Here is a 23,985-nt window from a genome sequence, read left to right as displayed (position 1 = left end):
CAAAGTAGAGACAAGATCGATGGGAACAGACAGACTTTTTGTTTTTAATTAGAAATCTACAACAAGGGGTCTATGGTGAAGTATATTGCGCGACAGTGTTCCCAGATCGAGGGGATTTTTCTGTTTGGACAGCCAATTGGATTCGACTTTAGAATCATCTACCGAGTGTCTACAAAAGTTGTAGGATAAGCGTGATGACTCGCGGATAATTGTAAAATGAAACTTCGAACTTAATCATGCGAGAAAGAAGCGCGATTGTCGGGAATTTCGCAGAGAAACAAGATTGCGAAAGAAAAATATCGAATCGAGAAATTTTGAAGATTCGTTTCGGTGTCGGCAACGTCCAGCTTCCGGTGCACGGTGAACATGGGAGACGAAAGTTGGACGTTGACAATTGTCTTTCGAATTCTTGTTTTCATCGCGAACAATTGATATCTTTCTTTCTTTATCGTTGATGAAAATTGTTCCGTTGAAATCTTCCTGTAACGTTAGGTTAGGTAGTTGATATTTTTCGTCTTACAATTAATCGTCAGGATCGGAGAATTTTCACGTACGATCGAAACTGCGAAGAAATGAATTTGCGGAAAAATCCCGGATCGAATCTGGTATCACCGGCAAGAGACGGATGGTGTTTTTGATTTATTAAATAATGAATGGAGAAGGGACAAGATGCTAGCCTGCTGCCATTGCTGTTGTTGCCGTTCTCGTTGGTGCTTGAGGCCTTGTTTGCAAATACTGGTTGTTGTTGGTTTCATTTTTTTTTTTCGTTTTTTTTTTTTCTCTTAAAAATTGATTACCGAGGCTCTAAAACCTACATTGCGCCTACTTTTATCATTGCAAGCAACAGAAAAATAAGGAAACAGTACCCGCCAAGAGAGAAATGGCATTGCACCGCGTTGTAAAGATTTTTGGATTGGTTTAATGTATACTTACCATCTTGATGTCACTAATTGTCGCAATGCTTCGCACAAACAGGTTTACCCGGACAATGGCCGGCCCATCTAAGGGCAAAAACAATAGAGCCCCCTTTTAGTCAGTAAATTTTTTTTCGTGTCTTACAATACTCTACTGGAATAGTTTGTTTTTTTTTTTGTTTTTGTTTGTTTGTTCATTTACAGAAATTTGTTCGTTTTCTTCAATGGTTTGATTTTTTTTTTTTTTTTGGTTTCCTAACACTCGACGAGTGGCCGTGGTATTTTTTTGTTCTTAGGATTATTCGGGTAATTGGGAGAAAACAGGGGTGGGAGGGAAATAGACGAAAAAAATTGTTAAATCTTTCGCTTCGATGCACTTCCTCGCGGTCACAGTAATCATACTCTTCTATCTTGGTGTCCGTAATCGTCAGACATTGAAAAGTGCTCTTTAACTCGAGGGCAATTCGTTAACAACACACACGCACACAGTGAACTTGAGAGAAAGAAAAAAAAAAGAAAAAAGGAAAAACGATTGCCGCAAACTAGTCTCCCTTTTCGAGAAAAATATGTGCTCTCTGTAAAGAAGTAGAGAAAAAGTATACACGGTGGTACAGGACTAAACACAGAAGTGAGGAACATAATGTAAAAGTCTAGAAGCAACGTTTGGAAGGCTACAGTGCTGTGACGGGGTTGTTCGAGCCGAGGTACATCACACACAGAGACCGAAAGAGTCTTGATAGTTGGGTGACCACATTAAGAGACACAGATTTTTCAAAAGAAAAAAAAAAAAGAAAAATAAAAGAAGCATTTCACGAGATAAGAGTGAAAAATGATCGACTAAATTTCTCGAACAATCCTGAAGCTAGATCCTCCAAGTACCGTTTAACAAGTATTTCGAAACTCTTTTGCATCGATTCATCTCATATTCAGAATTATCCATGTGAAATTCACCGATCGATTCTCGTTCGTATCTCGCGAAACGTTCGCAAGTGTACAAAATATTCCCAATCTCTTTTCTGTAACACCTTATCGTTAACTATTAAATCCTTCTATTTAGAATCACTGTCTTACCTGCGCTCGGATAATGTCTCTGTCACGAGTGAACTCTCTATCGCAGAAAGAAAGATCGCTCCCTTTTCTCTTTTTCAATCTCCTTAATTCCCAGGCGCGCAAGGAGTGAAACGTGTAACAATGCTTAACAAGCAGACATCCTGTGTGTTTCCGTCTAGCTATAGGCTAAAACGAATCTTCGCCCGTTTCTAATTAGAAACCCCGCCGGTGTTGTGGTAAATTGGTGTGGCCCACAAAAAAAAAGGGAAAAAAGAAAAGGCTGCTCTCTGTAAATACGCTGTCCGAATGGCGAAAAGAAGAAAGAAAAGGGCAACGGTACACATCTCTGCAAATGGTAAAGAGAGAGAGAGAGAGAGAGAGAGAGAAAAAAAGGGGGAAAGAGAAAACCTCGTGACAACATGAGGCTCGAGGCGGTACGAAGTCGACTGTAATTATCGACGATATATACTTTCTCTGACCTATCGAACAATAGGAATTCGTGGTCCAATTTTCCGAGGCGTTCAATGCCATTGTACAATATTCTACACGGGGTGTGTGTGTTTTCTCCTCTCTCTCTCTCTTTTTTCTTCCTTGTCCCGAACAGACAGACACGCCTCGACCACGTTACATTCGTGAAATTTCATTCGTGCCTGTCAAACTGTGTTCGAATACGAGATCGAAAGTGTTACGTTGTACCAGAAAATGTCGGGGTAATGCAACTTTTTTCTACCGTTCAGCGTACGTACACCTTCTGACCAAGTATCGATAAACGGACAAAAAAAAGAAGAAAAATAAAATAGAAGACACGACAAACAACAGTTACCCCATTCAGATACGCTACTATCTCGTTATGTATGCACGTTACACGTATGAATGCAGATATCTTGTCCACATTTCCATCCGCTCCTTTGCATCGCAAAGTGCAACCAAAAAAAAAAAAAGAACAAAAAATAGAAGAGAAAAAAAAAAAGAAGAGGGAACCTTCGCTTCCAACCGAAGTGGCACCATCCCTTTTTTCTCAGCAAGGTAGCATCATCCCCTCCCCCACCTCCTCATCTCCTCCTCCACCTCCTCCTCCTTCTCAGCCATCCCATCACCGTCTCCACCTTCCGATATCTTCAGCAGAGAATGTCATGGATCACCATCTTATACGTATACACTACCTTGCGACGATATTTCTTTATAGAAGAAAAATGAAATCGATGTGAAATGTAATAATTTGCAATTAATCTCTCTCTCTCTCTCTCTCTCTCTCCCTTTCACCCTCTCTCTCTCTCTCTCACTCACTCTCTGGCTCGTTCGTTTTTATTATAATACCGTTGGATAAGCGGAAGCTATGTGGGTGTACACGTCGTGATGCTTGCGACTGCCATCTTATACAGACTTAGAACGTAAGAAGCGAAATCAATTTCGAGACGTTATTTTCTACGTTACTTCGTAGTCCTTCTTTCCTTCTTTCTCTTGACTTTCTTTGATAGAAGAGGAGATTCTTTTGTTTCGAATATAATCTTCCGAGATGTCGTTTCGTTGCTACTCGAGGATTTCAAAATGGCGGATTTCGATCTTTCGTGGAATGTCTGTCGCTGGAGTTGCTCGTCGGAATATCGCAGAGTGTGATATAATATACATGCAGGGTGTTCCAGAATCGAGAGTTTATCGTTTGTATCACATAGAGGGGGGAGGTCGAACAAATTCCGTGGTAATTAACGAAACGAAGGGTGAGATAGAAAAATGTTAAGATACAGAGAACGAGACACGAAGGAAGCGTATGAATTTATCAACGTATAGCTCTGAAACACTGCGTACAACGCCAGAAGCACGATATTTCTAACGAAGTTGCAGAAAACGCTGGGAAAATACCAGAACAACATTCCGAAAGAACAAATAACTCGCTTCGAAAACCTCGAATAGCAGGGACCAAGATCAAAGTAATCCGCTCATAACTATTTGCCCACGCATTTGTTCGCAACGTTCTTTACTCTACTAAACAGCTTCGTTTAGCCAGTTCCCCGAGGAAACAGTCAAGAATTCCGCTGGTTTCGTAACACTGTGTCAAAAAAAGAAACAAAAATTTGGACAAACACTTGTGAATACGGAAATTTACGCAAAATACGTAACGTTAGAATCTCTCCAGTTACAATTTTCTTTTCTCTTTTCCCAAAAAAAAAAAAAAAAGTGGTGTAAATTCACCGGTTTGAAATCGTCGAATTTCTTCTACACCCTTGTAAACACATGGTCGAAAAAAAAGAGAGGAACTCCTCGTGCGTGTATGCCAATTGTCGTGCAAAATCTCGATCTCCTCCCGAAACATTTCCTTGCAAGCGCGACGAAAAGGAGAAGAAGAAACCAATAGTATTGTGTATGCATATTGTACATGTACGTATAGGTAACGCGTGTGACTTGTCTACATCCGTGATAATCGAAAGAACGGAGTCACGTTCGGTGATTTCTCAACAATCACGCCTCGGTTTTTCCTTTCAAACACGGCGTGCCAGCTCGTCTCGTTGACCATTTGCTCTATCGTATCGTGTCCAACAAAAGTCGCATGCGGCCGGGCCGCATTTTGTTTTCGATCCGTGTTGAGGGGGGGGAAAACTCGGCGAGCCTGCAATTTGTCGGCACTCTGCCAACGAGATGTTACCTCGAATATACCTTGTTCCTCTTTGCACACGCTTAGTTCTTAAAACGTTTTACGTGCTCCGTCGGGTGTAAAGCCTATAACGATCTCCCCCGTAAATATACATATATATATGTACGTCCTCGGTGCCGGGTACATTTCGATCGAACATATGTTTTCATCGTCTGGTATTTCATTTTCTATTCGTTAGTTTTCTATCTCCGTTTCAGCTCCGAGTGCAACCGAACAGGTATCGTGGGGAAAAAGTCGACGCGAATTGGACAGTTGCTTGATAATTCGTTGAAAATTCGAGGAGGAAAGATAATTAACTAAGTGCCTCGCAGCTGAACTGTTTTCTTTTGATCTTCTACTTTTTTTTTTTTTTTTTGGAAAATTCTGTACATTCTGTGCAAACAGTTATAGAGGTATGTTGTAACTGTAAGGAGATCGTAGAGTGTGCTAGAATGTTCGAGATATCGTTAGTGGGATTGTTGCAATGAAAAATCGAGAGAGAAAAATAGATCTGTTTTTTTTTTCTTCTTGAGAATAGCAATATTAGAATGTTAACAGTGAAACACTTGTTCTAAATTTTCAACATGTTGTGCAAGTTACAGAGCTGGCAATAAGAATGGAATGGTTTGTAGAATAAATTTGTTAATCAATTTAATATCCCCTGTATCTCTGTTAGCAGGGCACTGATTCTGGGTAATTATAGAAATTTGAATAATACCACTTGTCAGCAGCACAACCTGACAAGCGGCCAATCATCTTTATCCGAGGGCTTATTAAAGCCGTAAAGCTTTAGGCTTCATTGTCCTCCTTTAATCGTACCCGACCTCTTATGACAATGTTGGTATAATTGGTCGATTTTGGTAAGGAAGACTGGAAGGAAATAATGGATGTAAAAAAAGAATATCCATATATTCACCTGTTGCATTTTCTCCGCCGGGCCGGATACGCGCGTCGTACCGTCCTGGTCCTAAAATGTCGTCTAGCACTTCCTTCTCCTTCTGCCGGTAGTTCAGAATTTCCTCCGTACATCTGTAAGATCAAACATGCACGTATACACACACCGCGGGACAGAGAAGACGAAGAGGAAAAAAAAACACGCGCGGTTATCGTCGATTTGAACCCTTTCGCTGCGCAACTATCCTTCTATCTGTTCCACGAACCGAGGTAAAATGCTCGAAAATAATTAAGAGGATCCTATTTTTCGCACCGATTGATCTGGAAATTTCCTTGCACAGACAAAGCCGAAAAAGAGAGGGACGACTTTAAAAAAAGAATGGAACTGCCGTCGTTGGAGGGGAAAAGAGAAAAAATTGTAACGATTGTGTTGAACTGGATATTGTTGAAAAGTACCTATGAATAATAACGTAAATCTATGAAATCTTATATTTCTCTGACCATTTCTTAGTTTTCCTTCGGAGGAATATTATCGAAGGAGAATGAAGAATTGTAAGGGTGGATAAAGTAGAACTTCGCAGCGAAAGGGTTGATTTAGAATTTTCACATCTGACGGATTTAAAAAATCGAGTGTTTTTTATCACGAATGGAACTCGAATGGAAAAGAATGTTCTTTCAATGCTACAAATTATTAACTTTCGACGATTGTTATTCTACAGGGTGACCTATAAGTTGCTTTACCATTCGAACATCGAATAACTTATTATCTGTTGTAGGTACATATGTTTGAAAATATTTCCAAAAATTTTATTACGAAATTTGTCCAAATGGTAAAACCACTTTACATATTCTACAATTTATGAAATATATGAGAATAATGTACCTTGATGGATGTAGCAAGACTGTTAGTAACACCAACAACTTCAATACTCCAGGCCACATTGCGGCAGCCTGTAATACAGAAGATAAATAACTGGTTAACGATAGAACGATACAGTAGAAAATATTAATAACGACAATGGAATATTTCTCGTTTCTTCGAAGTAATTTCCACGATGTAGAATAAACGCGTACGATATTTCGATCGAGTGAAACTGCCGGATAATATAAATATGCATCGATGTGTTATCAGTTTTATCCCGTAAACAGAGCGTATCAGGTGTACATACGTTCTACCGTGATAGAATTAGAATTGAACAAATTCGCGGGAAACAGAAACAGAGGAATTTGTCACATTTGAAACAAAGCCAACTTATAGATGCGCAGATACGCGCGTTCATGGCATATGAACTTTGAATGCGATAAACGACAATCAAATATATATGTATAATATGCAGCGTCACGTTCAAAATTCCCAGAGAAAAAAATTTTAAACGATATAACGAAAATATTGAGAAAAAAAATATAACAAGCTGAAAATTCGATTTTTCTTCTTCGACCTTTAAAACATTCCTCGAATTATATCATTTTTCTCTATCAGAGATGTATTACTTTTTCAAGGAAGGACAAAGAGATATCTAACCACATTTTTTCTATTATACTCGTCAAATTTACCTTGGAAATTAATCATCACATATCTTTTTTTCTCCGTGTGGAATATTTGAAACCACTGCTAAGAGCATAAACGGGAGAGAGAAGAGAAAAATTTGCCAAGGATAATTGTTCGTAGTTGAGGAAAAATTGGAAGTAAAGAGAGCTCTGCTTCTTCCCGCAGAGAGGGGAATCGAACCTCCGACCCTACGACTAGCAAGCCGAGACACTGCGCACTACGCCAACGCGCCCTCTCTATTTTTCATCGTTCTTGCTCGTATAGGTTCGGTATGGAGGCTCCCCCGATCCCACAATATTTGCAGATTCAGATCTCCGTTAATGCGCAGACCTATTCTACTCGTCGAGCGTCTGACCGCACATTGACCTACTCTACTGGAGAGTGTGAGCGACCATACACGACCACCATTTAAGAGGGACACCCTGTTTTTCCTTCGTGCGGTAGTACATCCTGTCCTTGCTTTTCGCGTCACGGTTTCTCGCTTATCTGATGTTTTTACGCTGCTCAAACACGCATGAAATCGCCTTGCACTCGATAGACAGTGGTAGCGTGCGATTATTATCAAAATTGAACACCGTTCGATAGGTATCAAAAGGGATGAAACAACAAAGCCCTCCTCCACGTTCGATGAAACATCGTTAATTAGAAAACGAACTGAGAAACCTTATCTTTTAATTCCATCAAAACGGAAACCCTCTTTCGTCACAGAAGCAATCTACTTTGTAATTCCTCTCTGATAAAATCTCGCTTAGTTAATCGTTACATATATATGATAAAAAGTTAAGAAACAAATGAATTCCACATAATTTAGTCAATATTTATCATTATACAACGGGAATAAGTTAATATTATTTATACTACGAGAAAGCTACGACTTCGTAGATTAGAAATTGATAAAAATGATTTCTGACATACCATACAGTGGTAATATTCTGTATTTAACACTAAACTACCGACCGGGTCGAAATGACCCATTAGCGACTTTCCGAAAGTGAATTTTTATGTAAGTAAACCGTGATTGGAAAATTCACGCATACATGTAGAATATAAATTCGGAAAGTTACAAGCGATAATACTTACCAGTACAGAACATTCACGTTTTTTCGAAAGATGCTAATGGGTCATTTTGACCCGGTCGGTAGTTTTAGTGTTAATAACAGAAACGGGCTATTTTCCTGCGGACTAAAGTTAAGAAACCATATTATCGACAATGTTGTTTCTCTCTCGATAAGTGACTCTTTCCTATTTTTTTTTTCTTTCATATTGACGCTTGGTCAGTTACGTGTATAACATCAAACGTGACACAACGGTTTAGTTTACATAAAAATGACAAGTAGGCGTTATTTAACAGAAGCGACAACAAACGAAGGACAAAAAAAGTAGACATTGCTAAAAAAACATTTAACGTGAACCCTTGTGTAGTAACAAAAATTGTACAACCATTTCAGCAAAGTAATACTGTTAACCCTACTGCGTTCTTCGTTTTGACTGTACACTTAAGACTTTTGTGTGAAGAAGGACCTAAGACCTTATGTGTAACAATTTTTGTTTCCAACGCGACATATGAACCTAGACAATAAACGTTCAAAATAATGTTAAGGAACGTAAACTTGATAACCGCTAAAAATTACTAAAAATATGAAAAGACGGTGGGCCAAAAAAGACCCGAAGACCGCTCTAGGGTTAAAACAGCATTGCGGAGCGGTAGACCTCGAGAAACCAGCGAAAGGATGGATCGTAGAATTATAAAATGTTCAAAAATTCGTCCATTTTACAGTACTACGCAAATAAAAAGTGACTTAAAACTTTAAGACTGTAAGTCGTCGAGTGCGTGAAAATAATCTATTTTTGTATGTAAAGCAGCACCAAAAAACCGAAAGCCGACGATTAAAATTTGCCAAGGAGCATATTAATTGGACAGACGATCAATGGGCAAAGATTTTGTGGAGTGATGAAAGCAGGCTCAATCTTTTCGATAATGATTTCAAACTGGCCAAAGGTTTAATATTAAATACCCCAAACGAACGGTGAAATTTCGAGGTGGAAATATCACGGTATAGAGTTGCTCTTCGATTAACGGTACTGGTCCATTGATACCATGGACAGATTTTTATATGAAAATATATTGTAAAATCATATGCTGCTGAAAAATTGTGCGTGGATTGGTCATTTCAACGCGATAACGACCCTAAACATGCTTCCAAGTTGGCGAAAGGGTTTTTAGCAGAAGGAAACGTTAATGTTATTAAGTAGCCGAGTCAGTCGCCAGATTTAAATACTATAGAGCACGTGTGGAACTATGTTGCACGACAATTAAAAATGCAAATGTGAATTGATGCACAAAATAACAAAAATATGGTCCGAAATCCCGATAAAACTTTGTATAAAATTAATAAAGTCAATGCCGTCAAGATGTCAGGCATTAATACGATTCAAGGGATTTCCGATACGTTATTAATCTGTTAATGAAAAATTTGCTCTTTTACATTCAACTATACTTATTGTAAAATAAATGTTTCTTCACTTTTGGTCTCGTTTAATTTCGGTCGTATTCATTTCTCACGCTTGTATCTATCAAACTAAGGTAGATTTAATGTATACATATATTTATGTAGTTACACTAGAAATGATATACCTTTCGTATTTTGTTTATTTAACAGCATACAGAAGTGAAAAAATAAAACGTACGTTATAGAATTACCGAGCAACTGCTTTGTTTCTTATCATTTGTCGGTAAGTGTATATACATGTACGCGCGATAGTTGTCGAAGAAAGAGTTATTTTTTAAATTAAAATTAATTCGCAAATTTCACGGAGCAAACTAATACAATCTGTGGAATCTGTATAATCATCGGGATACACATATTCGTCTCTGGTTCCTCGAAGACGGTAAATGGAACGGTCGATTGAATAATACGATATATCGCGCGTTCCATTTAATTACGCAAATCGCGGGAGAAGACGTGCGTATGTGTGATATATACATATACGCGAAACGTGTTTGCATTCTTATTTCTCGAGAGCGCTTAAGCAGAGAGTGAACAAATTTCTTTATCAAGCAAATGCGCGGACGTGTTTTTAAGTAATTACTTTCCCTCCGCGACTAAACACCCCCATCTGGCGTTAATTTTAATCAAGTGAAATACACTCGACTTCTTCGATGACACACGTCTAACTTCTCGAGTTTCTCGGAAGACGTGATGAAAGAAAGAAAGAAAGGAAAAAAAAGAAGGAAAGAAAAAAGAATCGTGAAATAATATTTTTATCATTCGTTACACAAGTTTCTTTCTATATGGATAATAATTGTTCTTTCTTTCTTTCTTTCCTTTGTTTTTCTTTCTTTTCCTTTTCTCTCTCTCTCTCTCTCTCTCTCTCTCTCTCTCTTTAAATTGCATGTAACAAGCATGAAACGTGTAACCAGTAGCAAGCAGTTTTCTCCGATATCAATAGGAGGAATCTGTGTGACGCGACCGAGAGAGGTTCACAGGTAACGAGTCAGTCGACCGTACCGCGGAAAAAAAGGTGGCCGATGTTTTTGCAACAACCAGCTAACCAACTTTCATGCAGACGTCAAGGGATCCATATCTGTGTTACGCACGATCCCCACCACGAACCACCATCTCCTTTCGGTATTCTATCTGCTGCTGATTCCCCGTTTTCCTCGACATTCTTTACGTTGACCTGTACTACTCCTACGATTAGCCTCTACAGATTCTACTCGCCGATTTATACTATCGATTCCGAGCTTGTACTTACTCGAACTTCTATTCGACCGTAATAATCCAGGAAATCTAACTGATCGTATCAGTCTGGCTACGTCTAATCGCTAAGGGAATCAACACTAAGATAGAAAATATAATTATACGAGGTAATCTTGGCAAAACCGAGTTTCAATTGAACGTTTGAAATGTTTGACCGTGGGTGGTGGCTCAATCGTTGTTGCACACAACACTCTTGACACGAAGCTCGACACGAAGTTATCGTTCCGTGATACTAATGTCAGCTAGAAGCGTCTGGATAAGAAGAATAGCGGGAAATACGGTTACCTGGAGAAGCTGATAATCCTAGGCAACGAGGGTTCCGTGATGCAGTGATACTGGCATGGCGCTCTCCGGTACGACACTGGAACTCTACTCGACTCGTGAAGTGTCCTACCTCGGAAGGTTCGTCTCCTGGACTGCCACCGTTCAGAAACCTACATACACTCACACCTACTACCTGGTTGCTGGCACGCTATTGATCCTGGCCCAGGCACTCGTCGACCCACGCAGACGCTTAGCGTTGCCGCGTCGCTTTAGCAACATGACGTCATTCGACTTCCCCAAACCCCCTACCGCAACGGGCTGATACTATGCATCGTCCTTTTCTTCCTTCGTTTCGTACAGTTACCACCACGAGCGCCACTAATTCTCGCCTACCATGTCCCACCTACTGTCCCCCTTGATTCCCTGCTTGGAAATACATTGGAAATATATACAGTCAATTAATACATTCACCCGTATATCGGTATACGTCTTATAAGTTACTACATTTCTTACATCTTGTGTCCCTTTCGTTTGGCAAATGTATATCATTCACGACCAAACGTACTTGTTCCTTATGAATTTATAGGAGAAAGCTTCCGTTAAATCAATATCATATGAATTATTTCAATTCTCGAGATCAAAGTCGAATCGATCGTTCACTTCTTTATGCGTTAATTTTTCTAATCTTTTTCCAACTAATGTACTTTTACTCATTTCGGATTTGAGTAACGAGCTTCTGTTAACAGCAATAATTATGTATCGTGAACGGAAAAAAAAATAGCAGTAAATACAATATCAACAAGTGACTTTAGAATAAATGCAAAATTAACGGATCAAAATCTGAATAGGGTTAATGTTACACATTTATAAACAAAAATTCGAATGGAATATAACACCTGTACGTGAGAGAAACTGCACGTTTTGTTTTTTCATATTTTCGTCAGAATTATTTCTTTATTAGGTATAATACAATGGTTATAATGACAAAGCGCAGATGAACACTGTATTTATACATTCGATAATATAAATAAACTAAACTATCTATTAATGGAAAGTAGTAATTTTCCTTGTACCTTAAGGGTAAATCCGTTAAAAGTTAACTTATTATGTAACAACTGTGAATGAAGTGGATTACAAATAATCCTTCAATCCTGTTTTGTTGTGTGTGTGCCGCCAATTAGTTCTAACCCTCCAATCTTTTTGTTGTAACTTATCTCTGTGTTGAATCATCATGGGTTTGAATAAATATTCTTCCAAAGTGCACTTAAATAAGAAAAAGAGTTATATATTAATTTCAAAGTAGAGTTATCAATTCTTAAGAAGTTTCTAAAATAATTTACCTGTGTGTCAAGCTTTTCAGTCGCTTTAAGCCGATTTATTAAATGTTCCAAGTCCTGTTTTTCTGGAAAATTTTGCTCCTTTATTTTCTCTTCAAGTTGGTATATCTGTAATATAAAAATAAAACCAAGTATTGTATCGATATTCCACAAAAAATTTCTATTTAATAATCCTACTTCTATTTTACTAGATTAAAAACAATCAAACTTTATTTCACATACCACATCGCCAAAAACAACGTTTCTAAAATTTTCATTCTGCTCTATTACATATTTCAATAAAGGAATGATTTGCAGATATTTTTCCATATGCATATATGCCAAAATTTTCAAACTCCTGACAGCTAAAGTTCGATCTTTATCTAAAAGGGATACCATTTCCAATGCTGTGTCAGGTGAATTTTGTTTTATTGCTAAACATGCTGTCAATGTAGTACATCTAGCAGAAGGTTTACTAGATGCAATCTCATTTTGCCAATGAGCTAGCCCATATTCAAATGATTCTGGAGTATTCTAATAAAATAATTATACAAGAATATAGTAAAAATATGAATTAATATATACAGAATTAGTAAATAAAGTCAGTGAAGGAATAATTACCTCTTTCAAACATGCAGCATAGACTAGAACACTATTACGTCCAATAAAGTCCTGACCTTTCTGATTCAATATTTCGTCATATATGCATCTAAGTTCTTTGAACATATTATGTTTCAATAGCAGACATAATAAAATACGACAGCTTGAGCGATATTCAAAAGTATGTCGTAGCTGTGTATTTTCAAACATAGCCAAAGCAACGAGTGGTTTATTCAAATAATAAAGCATTCTCATTACTACTGGTCCAAACACATATGCATTATATTTGTATGTTTCCTTGTGGTGAACATACTTCTCTAACATACTACTTAATAACTCCATATCTTCCTGACTTTCTTGGGCTAAGTGCAACATGGCCTTTAAATCTTCTGTGAATATTATTCCATCCTCTTGTTTACAAATTTCCTTCATTTTAGAACGAAACGTTTCTTCTATCGACATATATTGATTCCGAAACATGAATCTCGTATTTTCGTAATTTGTTACACCCATATCTCGGTCCGTGTACAGAGACCGGACACCGACTAAAGACCAAAAAAATGAATGTAACTCAAAATGCACTATAAAACTATGAAAAAATTGACTTTTTATATCAGTATTCTCTCTGATAATTTACATTATAATAATATTAAAACTTATTATATCAACATAAATGTATTTGGTACAAGTTTAGGTTAAAAAACGTTACATACCGTTTATAAAATTAGATTGGAACAATACATTTGTTGCAAAACTAATGTTTAGCCTGCGAAGTCCTCTTACATTTATTGCCATGGTTTTCTAACCCAATTACTCTTATATATTATACGAATTATCTTCTTTTACAATTATAAAAACGTGGAACGAAGCTCAATCCCTCTCTTCTAAACGCAAAAGACCAACGTTCTCTGATAACGGAAGGTATATCGGAATCTACCACGTGGTTTACTATTTTATGTACTGCGGTGATGAATAGAGTAATTAAAGTATAATTCACGCACTTTTACCATAATTACTTAAGTTTATAATTTAGTTTAAGAGAATTGTTAGTTTGCCTAATTTGTTTCATAAGTTAAAATTAAATCTGTTAGGTAATAAAATATTTCTAGATAAAAGGGAACTTGTATATTTTAAGACACAATTTATCTTGAAACATACATATGTATTTCTATGGGAAATAAAATTATTCCTTACTTATAAAATATGTTAATTTTTATTTCATTAACCAAATATATTATTTACTTAATCGTTTAGATTCAAATCGTCGGTTTGACTTTCTCTTTTACCTAAATTGTTGATCAAAACAATTTCCATAAAAATTCGTTTATTTTTTTTTTTTAACCATGTTACAATTTTAATATTTATGAGAGGAAAAAGGAATATTAATGCGATGATTAAAATGTACAAATACAAAAATTGATCAAAATGCATGTTCTTATGTATAATATATTAGTTAAACTTACGAACCATTTAACCTATCTAGCATATTAGAATAGTGTGAACATTTATAAGTGTAATGTAGAAAATAAATGTTTATTTATTGTTTATTAGTATTTTTTTAGTCCTATTCTATATTTTACATCGCACATTTTACATTACGCTTATTACCTATACTACACAATACTTTTGTACTTGGAGATCAACTTTGAACTATTTACATTTTTCAAATCTTATATTAATTACAGTTCTCAATATTTCTAAAGGTATATCTATATTTTCAATATTTTAATTATTGTGAATAGATTTAAATAATTTAAGTCTTAATTAATAGAAAAACAGAAAATATCACAAAAACTTAATATATTAATAATACAAACATAAAACAGATGATACAGCATGCAAGTCAAGTAGAAGTACTCCCATCAATTTTAGTTTGTGAAGAAAAAGATATTAATTCATGTGATTGCAATTATTTTAAAGTACTTTCAGATCTATGTAATTGTTTTTCACTTCTTCTTTTCAACTGATATTTATTTGAAAGAACAACATTGCGTAATGTTGAATGAAGAAATCTTTTATTAATAGATTCCTTTGGTTTTATCCATCCACTAGGACCCATTATTTCAGCTCTTTTTGCTCCAAGCTTTGCTTCCTCCAACAATGCTTCAACTGCAAGCCTGAAAATAAAATTACATTTTTTACATTTGTTCAATTCCTGGAGTACAGTGTCAAAAGCTCCTTGGTTTAATAAATCCACAAAATTTAACATAGTCGATGCTATGTTATCTTGGTTTTTTATTACTATGCGATTATAAAGATGTCAAATTATTTACGTGATATATGTAAATAATAAAACCAAACATTTGTAAAGAAATACAATTAACTCACCTGTTTAAAGTTTCATCGTCCATTTTAGTAATACTTTTGCAATCTGTAGGATTGTTGTCTTTAAAATATTACAATTTCTTCATTAATTTATCTATTTCGTAGTTGAACGAAGTTTTTTGTAAAAAAATACGAATATAGTTGATTCATAAAATCAGTACAACAATTTTCACTATTCTTCAGACTGTGTCTAAAATAAAGAAACCATTACTATGTAAATTACGCATATCAGAATTATAATTATGTTATATTTTACATACGTTCATTATAATACAATGAACAACTATTTGTTAAGTTGAGGTTATCTTGATATTACAAGTCCAAACTAAGTTACCACTACAAACATCCGCACTTGTCATTTTCGCGCGTGATCTTCTTGAAATTTAATTTATAATTTTTCAGGAACTACAAGTAGCTTAATTTCGAAAATATTAAGTTAATATTACATAAAAACTTTGAAGTGATATTTACGTTAATTGTAAATTATACACCGACCCTTTATTATAAATTTATTCTTTAATTGCAACTTGATTTTAATTTCCAATTTTTCAATTACAAACATTTGAATTAGGATGTTGTTAACAATTGTGTTGATCTTTCAATTTTGTTAAATATTAAACAGAAGAAAATTAATTAGTATTCAAATTTGAACACACATTCAAGTATTCAATTTTAAATATTATTTTAAGATAATGGAAGATCAAGAACTAATTGCATTAAAAGATTTAAGAGATAAGCTCCTTGTAAAAGCAAGCAATTTACTTGAAAAATTAAACAAGCAGGAAGGAAGTGATCAACAATCTGTTAAACTGAAATTGTATGATTTTCTTAATATGACATGATTATCTTTAGACAGTATATTACTTTAATATTTATTACTCTTGCTACAGACCTGATACAATAACAAATAATAATAACAAAAAAGAAATGTTGCCAGAATACGATATACTATATAAAGTTTCTCAACAAATCACTGGCATAACATTTGAAAATACTGAAAGAGAATGGTTACACAATAACATTTATCAATATACAACTACTTTGGTAACAAAAGTTTTACAAATCTACGTAGTATTACAAGTGAAGTTGGAGGTATATAAAACAAGATAATAATATACCTATAAAAAAGTAATTTATTTCATATACTATATTTTATTTTAGGGAGAAATAGAGTTTGAAATTGACGATATAACATGTCATTTTATACATATTGACAAATGTTATATGTTGGAGATTGGTACATGGGTACAAAAGATCACTAAAATGAAAAATTTTTCACTTCTTACTTCTGGTAGTTTATAAACTTTATAACATTTTTATGTAATAAAAGTGAAGTATACTAGTAAAGATTTGTTTTTTAGCAATCTCACAATATAATGAGCAAAATGTGTTGAGACAAAGGCTGCTAAATAAATTAAAAATTGAAAAATATGCAAGCTATGAACAATGTACCGATAAAAATGGTGGAATTGTTATACATATTCATTCACCTAACAATTTGCAGAAAATATATTTGATATTTCACTGGTCATTAATGTTTTTAGAACGTACTTGGCACATTGAACACCATTTTCTCATAAACCCTACCGAAGCAGGTAATAATTGTAAGCATAACACTTTCTTCATTTCAGCACATAATACTTTGATATTATTTTAGAAACCACATTTGCAAAAAACAATCGAAATTTATTAGAACAGTTTTGCGAAGCAAGTCTTTCAAAACAGAATCTTATTGTTTTATGGAGTCAACTCTGTTCTGCTATTAATTCATACGAAGGTAATACTTCATCTGAAATAGACTACAGTGAGGAGTAACGAGTAATCCTAATTTTAAGAGCAGAACAATATGAAGTTTTCGTAATAAACTGTTAACTGATTGTACGGAAATAATTGATTACATAAAAACATGTTTACAACGAAATAATAATAAACATTTATTTTAGATATCCTTATTATGTTGTTTTTAGTCATTGTATACAGGTTATGTTTAAAAGCATGAAATTAATAAAAGCAGTTTTTGATTTAATATGATTTGATTTAAATATATATATATTGAGATGTATTTTTGAACTAACGTTTATTTGAACAGTATTTTTTATGGACACCTTATGGGTGAAAATAAGAAAGTGCAGAGTACAACTCCCCAGTGGCGCAATCGGTTAGCGCACGGTACTTATAAGACAGTAATTCTGTGAGCAAATTATATTAAAAATATACTGCAATTAAAATGTAATATATTTTATTCCTTTTCATTTTATTACATGTATTATATATTAGGCTTTACCAATTTCTTAATAATATAATATCAAACCAATATGATGTATTATTTTGTGTAACAATTTTATTTAAATGTGTATATTGTTTACAAACTAAATATGTAATATAAATAAAATAATTGAAATATGTTAGCCTGCAATTTCTGCCTTGCCTTCTGTTTCTGCTTCAGATGTTTTATTTGCTTCAGCTGCTTCAGCTTCTTCATCACGTTTGCGTTTTCTCCATGCTGTCATATATGATGTTGGATGAATTGGAAAGAAACCTGCAATTCCTAATATTGCAGCTATTGGTCTAGATACTTCCACATTTTGTCCTAGCCAATATTCTATACGTTCAAAATTCAATGAAACTAATTTTTCATTATATTTGTTTGCCATAGGATCATAGCTACCCAATTGTTCTATCGGTGGATTATGCTGCCCTTGTTTTGTCTAAAACAAAATTAATTACTATCAAATTTGTAAATTTTATGTTAATAAATTTACAAGCAATTTTTATTGTAATAATAGTTTCATTCATGAGAACATGAGTATCTCAATCTGTACAATTTATTGTGCTTTAAATATTTTATTCTACAAAAACTGAATGGAAATATAAATAAATTAATGATATACACGTAGTTTTGTGATGAAATATTTTTTTATTTGACAAATCTAAGAAGAAATATGATCAGAGCAGATTATTTAAAAATTATTTGCCGAAACTTACGTTCATAACAACAATATGAAAGAAAGGTCTATTGGCGCATCCATAACGAACAAATCGTATACTTTTCTTCCATACACTATTAATACCAGTTCCGGATGCTGGGTGCAATGGTAATCGGGGCATCTCTTTAAATGTTTAAATTGATTCGAATAATTATTTTTGGTTTATACAAATGCAGGTTATGTTAGAGCCACATGAGCTTACGGTTCTGTCACGTAAAAAACTGGTTCTCATTTGATTATTGGAGGTTAAGTTATATTAAGCACGATTAAATGAATAACCCTTTTAGTTAATGTTATAAACTCTGTATTAAAATCTACGTAAAATTGTATCTAGTTTATAATTCCAGTATAGGTATAAAAAAATGAACAGGTATCATAATATATTCATATTTATTTATAGAACTTTTCGATACAAATTGTGGCATATCCTATATGTTTCAAATATAACATGTCAGTACTAAGTATCTCTAGAAGGTAGCTAGACAGACTTTTATTATTATTTTCTTTTAATTCAAATAACAATAAAGAAGCATAAAATCAACAATTCAACATAGAGTGGAAAATTTGATAGTAAATTACTGTATCAAATTTTGTGGTGCCATCTATCAATACATTAAAGGAATTAACTAATATTCTAAACATCTAATTACTATTTTATATTTTAATAAATGCACACTAATATTGGAATATTTATAATACCATTTCAGGACGTATTTAATAATTTTTCTCTGCTAAAGAAGTAAATATTCATGAATTCGCTTTACTTATCGCACGTTGCATATCGTAATTATATATATTTACAATTGAAATATATTAATGCAAACCAGTTTATCTGCAATATTTTTGTATAAAAAAATTAAAGAGAACATAATTATGCGATCAATCGACGAGAAGTTTATAGGTCAGCGCATGTGCAACATGTGAATCTGTACAAGCGCTTCCAGTTCCAGTGTTTGGTGGACGAGGCTCGAGTTTAGACTTCAGTTCGTACCGCCGAATGGTTTCGTTGTCAGTTTGACACGCACAGGCGTGCTGTGTATATCGAATGTATGAAGTGTCGTAGGTTTCCTCGTGGTCGATACTCTCTTGTACGATACCATCTATTTAATCTTTAATATCTGTAGTAATTAATAAGTAATCCTAGTACAGTTTATCATTCTACGTGTAAAGAAATATACAGCCATTGATGTCGACGTATACTACAACGCGTCCGTGGAAAATAAGTGAAAATCGTGAGAGTAATAAAGATCATAAAATCGTTTCTTATCGTAATCATCGGTCAACGGTGTCGTTCCTCGATGTTCGCGGGATGTTCTTCCACCTGGTTATTTAGTCCCCTGGTTACACCTCGAAAGGGAGTAACCTCGATTCAGACTGGAAGAGCGAGGCAGTCTTTAATTTTTGTTGTGAACGGCCAGTGAAGAAATAGACATTGCAAATAATCATGGGCGACACGCCGAGAGTGGAATTCGCTCTTGGAAGTGAAGTGTCACTTGAACACTTTTTCAAAAGCAGCTTCGCGCGTTCCTTCGTGACCAACTGTCGTGATTCGAAATCGCTGGATTACGAGCTCCTAGATAACACCATTTCTGAGGAGGCAGAAACGAATGGCAACAATAACAACAATTTCTTTTCCCTCGTGAATTTCGAAGATAAAGTAACGAGCACTGAAAACAGTAATATTTGCAACAACAAGGACAACGCAAACCTCTGGAAAACCAACGAAGTAAATAAACTTTTCTACTACCGGAATCGTTGATAATTTTTTTTTCTTCTTTTTTTTTTATTAAAAGTAGACAAGTATATTCTTGTTTGATACAGACGAATGTTGCTAAGCATAGTTTGTTTGTTATGTCTCTGGTCTAGTTATGGCGGCGTTATTTTTATTCGTGATGTAAATTATCCCCTGTATTGATTATTAGTTATAAGCTCGTTATCCGTATAATGGTAGAAGTAATTCAATTAAAATATTTACAAGTTAATTTATGTAAAATACACATTCGTGTACGGTCTTATTTTTCATTAATGAATTTTCTATGCGTGCCTGTGTGTAATATCGTGTTTCCTGTTTTATAGGCGGTTCCATCCACCGCGGATATTAATGAACTGGAGAAATTGCGGAAGGTATGTTCCTTTTATCGATTACTGTTTTAATCATTTCTTCTGTAACTATCGTCTAATAATATTTCGTTAAACTTGTCAAAATATCGATTTACTCTTCTTTATCGTATTTAATTAAAAAGGAAAAATAAAAGAAAAAGAAACTATACACAAATCCCTACTATTTCATATATCACCGGTCTACTACGAAATACATACACGCCAATAAATATCACGTTTCGCGCGCCGGGCCTTCTTTCAATTCACATTTCCCATAAAGATAGCAATCCAATTGCATTGCCCGTAGTTTTGTAGTAACCCCGTGTGTGCAAGCGTTTACGTAAATGGCCGCAGTTTTTCGCACAAAATACTCGTTTATTTCCCACATGTGTATATTTGCAGAAATTGCAAAAGAAAATCGTAAATACGTAACAGTTAATGTAATTCTCTTTGCAAAACGGACCGAAGTCTCGGTTGTTGGCGCATGCGCACTAAATTACGTTCATATTAGCGTCGCAATTTGGCAGCACTGTGACCGACTGTGTTTTTCTAACCTGCCGAGCGACTTTTTGTCCGGCACGACGTCGTTCCGTTTCGATTGTTTCCGCGAAGCGATTCACAAAAGCGTGAATCGCGTCTGTCGGGGCTCGAAAATAGAGGCTGCCCACTGGAAACGATACCGCGGCAATACTGAAAATAACCGGCTTGCTGGTTGCCTGAATGTTTCACGACCGAGTGGCAGTCAGGTCAGTGCAGTTATTTTGACACTTCTGTTTTGTACCGCTGTCCGAATCTTCCGGGAATTGCTGCTTCTGAATTCTTGGTTATTATCGTCCTAAGCTTACATAATCATAGAATAATTTGGATATCGCTACTTGGGATACTTCAGAGTATCACTTTCGATGTTTCGATGCCTTTAGCAATGCTATTTTTCTACTTGTCGTTTCATATAGGTTAAAAAATTCATAAAAGAAATTCAGTTTCTCGTAAGTAGTAGAAAACTGGTGTATTTGTATTTTATAATGATCAATTATTTCAGAATAGTTCAATCGTGTATACGTACCTAGATAGACTACTTTATTTCATTGTCCAGCGTCATAACCTTCAATTACAGGAAATTGCTGATCGTATTAATTATTCGTGCAGTTTAACACAATATAAAACTGTTATACACGGTTTCCCAGGTAATGAAAGTTTTAAAAATATCGCGAACTTCCGGTGACTCATGCGCCCTGTAGAACACGTTTGTCGAAATACAGCTCGTTAATTTCGTATTACAATCATTTTACCTTTGAATATTTTGTAAAACGATCTGGAATGAACTTCTCTTCCCCCGTTAAAATTTCATTTTCGAATACGTTACTTTCAGTATCGACGTAACGGATTTTGCTTTATGCTATTATTATTTTTCATTCGACTCGGTATAGAATCTCTCTGGTCGGTGGAAGTTAAGAAGCCCTAACTTCGTTTCCAATTTCTCTTATTTTCTCGGTACATGGAAAACGAAAATTGTGCTCGTCGTCTCGCGAATATTCAAATTCCAGCCGACTTCCGTTCTACGTTTAGCAATAAGAAAGAAAAAAAGAAGCCTGATCGTACCGTGCAGCGGAGAATGTAACTTGGAAAACAGCGAGTGAAGGCACAAGAGATTTCAAGGTTATGTTTGTTCTATCAGAACACGTTGTATTTTTCCATCTTCATTACTATACTAATTATACGCAATAAGTGTAATATGTTAGGTAGGCTAAATGATCTTTCATAATCAACGAAAATAATCGCACAAAAATGTCATTGTTTATCGTATAAAAGGTGTATGTAATAACGGTCATCTGTACAGGGTGGTTTATAACTACATTTATACAGAGTACTATTAACCACGAAAAGACTTATACTTCAGCTTATAGGTGCAATTATACCTGTTCCATTATTCCCCAGTCAGAAAGAACTATCTTATCAATGTTAAATTTGCGTGAAGTGAACATAGTCCATCCGCCTTAGTCGGTAATTTCAAGTTGACCAGTTCGTGTGGAAGTTTCGTGAAACGAAATTCGCTGCTTTTGTTCAGGTGAACACCACATAGGTGGGGATCGAGGCAAGTGTTTACAACGGGTAGGTTTTATTGAGCGGAAGTTCGCTCGAGCCCCTTCCGTAATTATCAGTCGAGATATACCACTCTACTGCAGCCAGCTTATACGTTTACCCACGTAAATTCTCCATCACACAAACGCAACACTCGCGCGCTTGCCAAGGGAGAAAGAGAGAGATAGATTGCGTTTTCACAATCGAAGCACACGATGACTCCGTGTGTTGTTTCTTTTTGTGACGTCACACCATCCTGCTCTTTTTCGATTCCGTGACCACCAGGATGTAGGTGCACACACGTGTAGAGACAGTGTGGTACACGGTCGGCCAAAATTACCTGTTCATTTCCTTTCCTGTGAAATCCCCCTTTTTTCAAACAGCTGCACAAAGGCTGGTTTCCAACAGAAATATCCTCCTTGGGCTTTTAGAATGAACGATGTCAGGAAATTGTTCAATGTAAGTGGGAAAAATGTTTGCCTTCGGGGATAAGGAAATTGAGGTGTGACGAGGCAAGGAACGGATTCATTTTTCGAGAGAATTTCTCGCGGTAGGTTTCAGCAAGTCCGAAGGATTTGAACTGTGAAAGTTGCAGGGATCCTCGTTATCCGACGTAGGAGCACACTCGTAGAAAGTTCACATTTCCCAAGCGCGATATATTCTCGTCTCGGGTTCAAAGTGCAACGCACTTAATTTTTCTTTCCGGTCCAGATACACTTCGTTGGCGTCTTTGAAAGCTATAAAAAAAAAAAGTGTCCTTTGAAAATTTATATCTTTGGTTCCAAGCGATATTTCCAAAATTCTGTCGTGCAAATATGCTAAGATACAACAGCTCCTTCCGTCTCCCTTTAAAAGAAACGAAAAGAAAAACACCAAAACAAACCATCGACGTTCCAAATCCCTTAGAAACAACCGCAATACCATTTTCTCGTACAGTATCCACCGACCGGAAGAGTCTGATTGATGGTTTGTTCATTAACGAGCGGTGCGGATAGAAGCGGTAGCTGGAAAGGCTACCTAGTTGTCCACGGCTCTGGAATAATGATCATCCTGCAAAAGGACGGAGTCGCGACAAATTATCGTGTACGCGACAACTATACAGGAGATGGCGCGCGCGTGTGTGTGCACGGTTGGTTCATTAGAAAATGCGTGCGTTATACACCGTCCATTATAGACGATTCCCTCCTATGTTCTTTTCTTTCTCATCATTGGTCTATATGCATGTACGTACATATACAGGGTGTTCCAATTATTTTCCGACTAAACATCGTCGGTACATACAACGAGTGTAACATGTAAATAAACGTTTGATCAGTTCCCTACTTCGTGTCGTATTGCGATGTTTCTCGTTAAAACTTCTCAACGAAGCTTCAAACCACCTATGTTCATATAACATTTTCTTCTTATCTACGCACGTAGCATAGACTGACGAAGTTTGGTCGGAAACAATTTGGACACCCTGTATATAGAACTTCTGCTACGAAGCAGAGAGACAGACAGGCAAGGCACGCTTTCGC

The 23,985-nt window shown here is 35.6% G+C and overlaps 6 protein-coding genes across 9 annotated transcripts in view; 2 read left to right on the top strand and 4 right to left on the bottom strand.

Annotated features, from left to right (window-relative positions):
- The window catches only part of LOC108570653 (glutamate-gated chloride channel), a 35,966-nt gene extending 24,768 nt beyond the window's left edge, over positions 1 to 11,198 (bottom strand). For 2 of the 4 annotated variants that reach the window (XM_017932542.1, XM_017932544.1), the window contains exons 1-4: positions 11,083 to 11,198; positions 6,371 to 6,438; positions 5,510 to 5,622; positions 934 to 1,001 (exon numbers count right to left, since the gene is read on the bottom strand). In XM_017932542.1, coding sequence (XP_017788031.1) covers positions 934 to 1,001; positions 5,510 to 5,622; positions 6,371 to 6,429 — 240 coding nt within the window. In that variant the 5' untranslated portion in view covers positions 6,430 to 6,438; positions 11,083 to 11,198. Of the gene's footprint in view, positions 1 to 933; positions 1,002 to 3,430; positions 3,434 to 5,509; positions 5,623 to 6,370; positions 6,439 to 11,082 lie in introns of all 4 variants that reach the window. The other 2 variants (XM_017932545.1, XM_017932543.1) reach the window with 2 other exon arrangements.
- An 857-nt stretch (positions 11,199 to 12,055) lies between these two features.
- Positions 12,056 to 13,860, bottom strand: LOC108570639. Its single transcript, XM_017932524.1, has 5 exons — positions 13,691 to 13,860; positions 12,999 to 13,522; positions 12,621 to 12,911; positions 12,402 to 12,506; positions 12,056 to 12,324 (listed from the first exon to the last, which is right to left on the bottom strand). The coding sequence occupies exons 1-5, from the start codon at positions 13,770 to 13,772 to the stop codon at positions 12,193 to 12,195; spliced, it is 1,134 nt and encodes a 377-aa protein (XP_017788013.1). The 5' UTR covers positions 13,773 to 13,860; the 3' UTR covers positions 12,056 to 12,192.
- A 1,026-nt stretch (positions 13,861 to 14,886) lies between these two features.
- LOC108570652 lies at positions 14,887 to 15,359 on the bottom strand. Its single transcript, XM_017932541.1, has 2 exons — positions 15,306 to 15,359; positions 14,887 to 15,094 (listed from the first exon to the last, which is right to left on the bottom strand). Exons 1-2 carry the CDS (start codon positions 15,326 to 15,328, stop codon positions 14,887 to 14,889), a joined length of 231 nt encoding a protein of 76 aa, XP_017788030.1. The 5' UTR covers positions 15,329 to 15,359.
- A 635-nt stretch (positions 15,360 to 15,994) lies between these two features.
- Positions 15,995 to 17,117, top strand: LOC108570610. Its single transcript, XM_017932494.1, has 5 exons — positions 15,995 to 16,119; positions 16,193 to 16,394; positions 16,464 to 16,593; positions 16,664 to 16,897; positions 16,960 to 17,117. Exons 1-5 carry the CDS (start codon positions 15,995 to 15,997, stop codon positions 17,115 to 17,117), a joined length of 849 nt encoding a protein of 282 aa, XP_017787983.1.
- A 590-nt stretch (positions 17,118 to 17,707) lies between these two features.
- On the bottom strand, positions 17,708 to 18,608 carry LOC108570608 (probable 28S ribosomal protein S16, mitochondrial). Its single transcript, XM_017932493.1, has 2 exons — positions 18,288 to 18,608; positions 17,708 to 18,010 (listed from the first exon to the last, which is right to left on the bottom strand). Exons 1-2 carry the CDS (start codon positions 18,408 to 18,410, stop codon positions 17,708 to 17,710), a joined length of 426 nt encoding a protein of 141 aa, XP_017787982.1. The 5' UTR covers positions 18,411 to 18,608.
- A 1,125-nt stretch (positions 18,609 to 19,733) lies between these two features.
- The window catches only part of LOC108570628 (probable serine/threonine-protein kinase tsuA), a 27,268-nt gene continuing 23,016 nt past the window's right edge, over positions 19,734 to 23,985 (top strand). Inside the window, exons 1-2 of the mRNA XM_017932512.1 lie at positions 19,734 to 20,015; positions 20,366 to 20,413. Of these exons, the coding sequence (XP_017788001.1) occupies positions 19,734 to 20,015; positions 20,366 to 20,413 (330 nt within the window). The remainder of the gene's footprint in view (positions 20,016 to 20,365; positions 20,414 to 23,985) is intronic.

This window comes from Habropoda laboriosa, unplaced genomic scaffold (genome assembly GCF_001263275.1).
Source record: "Habropoda laboriosa isolate 0110345459 unplaced genomic scaffold, ASM126327v1 scaffold101, whole genome shotgun sequence".
NCBI lineage: Eukaryota > Metazoa > Arthropoda > Insecta > Hymenoptera > Apidae > Habropoda > Habropoda laboriosa.
The sequence above is the reverse complement of the archived record's forward strand: the minus strand, read 5'-3'. Positions and strand labels throughout refer to the sequence as shown.